Source organism: Limulus polyphemus, unplaced genomic scaffold (genome assembly GCF_000517525.1).
Source record: "Limulus polyphemus unplaced genomic scaffold, Limulus_polyphemus-2.1.2 Scaffold7675, whole genome shotgun sequence".
In the NCBI taxonomy this organism is placed as follows: domain Eukaryota; kingdom Metazoa; phylum Arthropoda; class Merostomata; order Xiphosura; family Limulidae; genus Limulus; species Limulus polyphemus.
The window spans coordinates 28,808-33,324 of NW_013673285.1; the positions used below are offsets into that span (position 1 = coordinate 28,808).

The following is a 4,517-nucleotide window of genomic DNA, read 5'->3' on the forward strand; positions in this document are numbered from 1 at the left end:
TAGAAAGTTCAAAAATCACTGATATTATGTAAGTAAGTTAGGTTTTCAAAGAAAATTAGAATATTCTCAATTGCATAAGTATTCAACCCCTTTGCTACAGCAACCCTAAATCAGTTCAGGTGCAAAAGATTACTTTGAAAGGTCACAAAATTAGTGTGATGACCCCTGTCTGTATGTAATCAAAGTGGTTTAACTTGACATCAGAGTAAATGCATCTGTTCGAGCCAGAACTCACGTAGTAATATGACAAACTAACCATGAAGATCAAGGAGCTTTCCAAACAAGTCAGGGATAAACTGGTAGAGAAGCACAGATCAGGAGAAGAGTACAAGAAAATTTCAAAATCACTGATTGTCCATTTGAGTACAGTAAAGTCCATCATTAAGAAGTGAGATGTGCTTCATTCAACCTAGTCACTAGCCAGATCAGGCCGCCCTTCAAAACTGAGTAGCCCAGCAAGTAGGAAATTGGTTAGGGATGTCACTGTGAGGCCAACAGTGATTTTGAAAGATTTGCAAAGTTCCTTGTCTGAGATGGGAGTCAGTGTACGTACATTGACTATATCCCATTTCCTACACAGAGTTGGCCTGTATGGGCAAGTGGCAAGAAGGAAGCCATTACTTAAAAAAGTCATTGTACATTTTGTACGGAGTTTGTGAAAAAGCACATAAATGATACTGCAGACACGTGGCAGATGGTTTTGTGATCAGACAAGACAAACATCTCGGGACTGGGAAGCTTGTCAGGATTGAGGAGAAGATGGATGGTGCAAAGTACAGGTGAATCATAGAAGAAAACCTTCTTGAGTCAGCCAAGGATCTAAAACTGGGCTGAAAATTCCCATTTCAGTAGGACAATGACCTGAAGCACAAGGTCAAAACTACACTGAAGTGTTTCAAAAGAAGAAAGGGGATGTCCTGGAGTGACCCAGTCAAAGTCCTGACTTGAATCCAGTGGACAATTTATGGTGAGACTTGAAGATTGCAGTCCATCAATGATCCTCAATGAACTTGTCAGAATTGGAGCAATATTGCCTGGAAGAATGGGCAAAAATTACACCATTCCATTATACAAAGCTGGTAGAGACCTATTCAAAAAGACTTACAGCAGTAATTGTTGCCAAAGGTTCTTCCACCAAGTACTGATGTAGGGGTCTGAATACTTATACAGTCAGCAAAGTTCAATTTATATATTTTATTTGCTGGTTTTGCTGACATTCAACCTCCTTCACACATAACAGTGTCAAGTTTGATAAGCTAACATTCAACCTTTTTCACACATAACAATGTTAAGTTTGATCAGCTGACATTCAACTTTTTTTCACACATAACAGTGGTAAGTTGATCAGCTAACATTCAACCTCCTTCACACATAACAGCGTTAAGTTTGATCAGCTAACGTTCAACCTCCTTCACACATAACAGTGTTAAGTTTGATCAGCTAACATTCAACCTCCTTCACACATAACAGTGTCAAGTTTGATCAGCTAACATTCAACCTTCTTCACACATAACAGTGTTAAGTTTGATCAGCTGACATTCAACTTTTTTCACACATAACAGTGGAAAGTTGATCAGCTAACATTCAACCTTTTTCATACATAACAATGTCATGTTTGATCATTAGAGTTTTGAATAAAAACAAGTTCATTAAAAAAAAATTTTACGTTATTTCTATTTCATCAAAATGTGACATTATTGGTAGGGGTGAATATATTTGCAAGGCACTGTATGCATGAAATTTAAACGACCTTAAAGCCACAGGATTTTTTTTTTAATTTCTTCCTTGTTAACATACTTTTGCATGTGAAATCACAGAATTCACAGTCATGCTCTTTATGAATTACTTTTGTTTTACAGTTTGTTTGTTTCTTTAAAATGTTGCCCTGACTTGACTGAAAGTTGTTAAAGAGTCCATGTGGTGATGTTAATCAGCCAGTAAGTTCCAAACATGCAAATTAAGTGAGTTGTTATTACTTGAAAAGTGACAGTGGTGACAGAAATACTACTTTTGATTTAACTGGAATGATAATTGTACTAATGAAGTTTCTGTTTTTATTGTATAAATGTTCTTATTAAGAATTCTGGCTCTGTAGATGTCAGAATAAGTTTCATGACACCAGACAACCAAGTACAACCTTCAAGGAGCAGGAAAGAATACGTCAACGAAATATGATGAAGTTAAAACGTCAAGACCCGTTCTTCCGAGCAGTAGAAAGAGAAAAACAACGATCTAGGATGAAAGCACGTCGACAGGATCCTGTTTTCCGAGATATGGAGAGAGAACGTCAACGGCAGCGTATGAAGATGAAAAGACAAGATCCTTTGTTTCGGGAAAAAGAAAGAGAACGACAGAAATATCGTATGCAGATAAAAAGACAAGATCCAGTTTTCAAAGAACAAGAAAAGGCTCGAGGTCGTTCTCGATCCCAAACGAAAAGATTAAACTCTTTAACTGAGACAGATTGCCAAAATAGACATAAAAAGGCTTTTGACCCATGTTCTTTGTTCGGTGACTCTTCTTATCAGAAATCAGAAATAAAAAGTCAACTTAAAGAAGAACCAGAAATAACAAGTTCAGAAGAAAATACACAGCAACAAATATACAAGTCTGGATCACCCATAACCACTAGTGACACGAGCTCTGAACTACAATCAATCAGTATGGGTAGCACTGCATGGAATCCTGCATCACAGCCTCAGAACAAAAGTCTCTCTGATAAGATGTCCTTTGGTTACTATAAACCTACTGCCTCTGATTGTTCTAGTGCCTCATCATTTTCTTACTTGCTGAAGACAACAGCATCTGGAAAAACTCTGCCAGACATATCAACCATTACTTTACATTCTTCTATGGCATTTCATACGGAAGTGTTCCGAGGAGACCCCCTTGACAACCAGTCAACAGTGCAACATGTTGCCTCATTGATGAACCCTCTGTTCCAGTCACACATGTCAGCTGCTGGTGATTTTGTAAAGCTGTCGCAACAGAAACCTCCTTCCTCAGGTACAGCTCCTTCTTGTCTAGTTAGTGGAAATAAAGTTCCTTTCTTTATGTGTGAAGGATTGTTGTGGGTTTGATAACAAAAGCATCCTTCATCTGAAAGTTAAAGAATATACTTACATTAAAGAAGATTGTTAGTTCTCAGAACCTCTGAGTGAAATTAAAGAAATTATTTTATAATATATCAACCACACCATATCTGCTCTATCCAATGCTGATGAGGCTTTTTACTCAGTATCAGGTCTTATCAGGCTGGTTGGGATATGACAGACATAGTAATGGTTGAGATGTTATTTACAACTGCACAAACAACAACTGTTATTATATGAACTAGATTAGGTTGGTGTGATCTTTATCAATTTTGTAAGTTAGACTATAGACTGGATTGGTGCTAACTATATTATTTACTTATTTTAACACAATATTTATTATAATTTTATTTTATGTGAATTAGTATATTCATCATTTAGAAGAACTGCTAATATAAAGTTTTGTAAACAATGCTAGTTAAAATTAAATAATAAAAATTATGTTTTCAGTGAGTGGGTAGATCGATCTATGTAAAAAAAATAGACCCAATTAATAACTGACTGTTCTAGAAGACAGTATATGAGTTGAGAGACATTCACGTTGAATATTCTAGATTATCATACAACTTTTCACAGACATTTATTCGGCTATCTAGAAAGACATTTTTTGTTTAGGTAATTACGTTTATAAACATTACAGCTTTGTTAACTTTCTATAATCCTGACAGTTTCAGAAGAATCCTCAGGAGGCTGTGAGAAAACCAATCTGTAGTTTCACCAATAGGGATTAACCTACCAGGTTAAGTTTTATCTTTATAAAAAAAAAACAACCTTTATTTTAAAATATCAATAATAGTTCTCTATTCAATGTTTGATAAAAAATTTAGCTTCAAAATATAAGACAGTGAACTTGTGTTTGTAAACAGTTAGTATGACAGAAGTACACAAAACACTTCATTTAGAATAAGACAACTTCGATGTTCGAAGGGTCTCATCTGTGTTCAGAATAACAAGACTAGCCTGGGAAATATTTTGATCGCTTTTGTTTTTATTTTTCCAGTTGAATATTCACACTTGAGATACCCTATCACAGGATTTTACTGATACAGTTTCAATGTAAAGTGAATTATTCCTCAAATGCTATATATATCAAGAGGGAAGCAAAATATTTCTCTAAGCTTCTGAAAAACAACAACTTCTCTGAGGTAACTAAAAGGAAATGTTAAACCAAGGCTTTTATTTCTTTAGTTGGTAACCTTGTTTTGTTGAGAGTTTATTCACAGGTTACCTATCCACATTGCATCTTCAGTGATATTACTTTCATATTTCATTAGTAATGAAGTACCAGACAGTGTGGTTAACTGTCAAGGTGGTTTGAGTGAAAAGACACTATCATTCCATGTGTAATGAAGCACCAGACAGTGTGGTTAACTGTCAAGGTGTTGGGGTGAAAAAGACTACTATATTCATTAGTATGAGTAAAGA

At 35.5% G+C, this 4,517-nt stretch overlaps 1 protein-coding gene across 1 annotated transcript in view; it reads left to right on the forward strand.

Moving 5' to 3' along the window:
* LOC111089866 (putative uncharacterized protein DDB_G0271982) overlaps nt 1-4,517 on the forward strand; it is an 11,286-nt gene that overhangs the window by 4,944 nt on the left and 1,825 nt on the right. Inside the window, exons 3-4 of the mRNA XM_022403077.1 lie at nt 2,096-3,006; nt 3,761-3,831. Coding sequence (XP_022258785.1) covers nt 2,096-3,006; nt 3,761-3,804 — 955 coding nt within the window. The 3' untranslated portion in view covers nt 3,805-3,831. The remainder of the gene's footprint in view (nt 1-2,095; nt 3,007-3,760; nt 3,832-4,517) is intronic.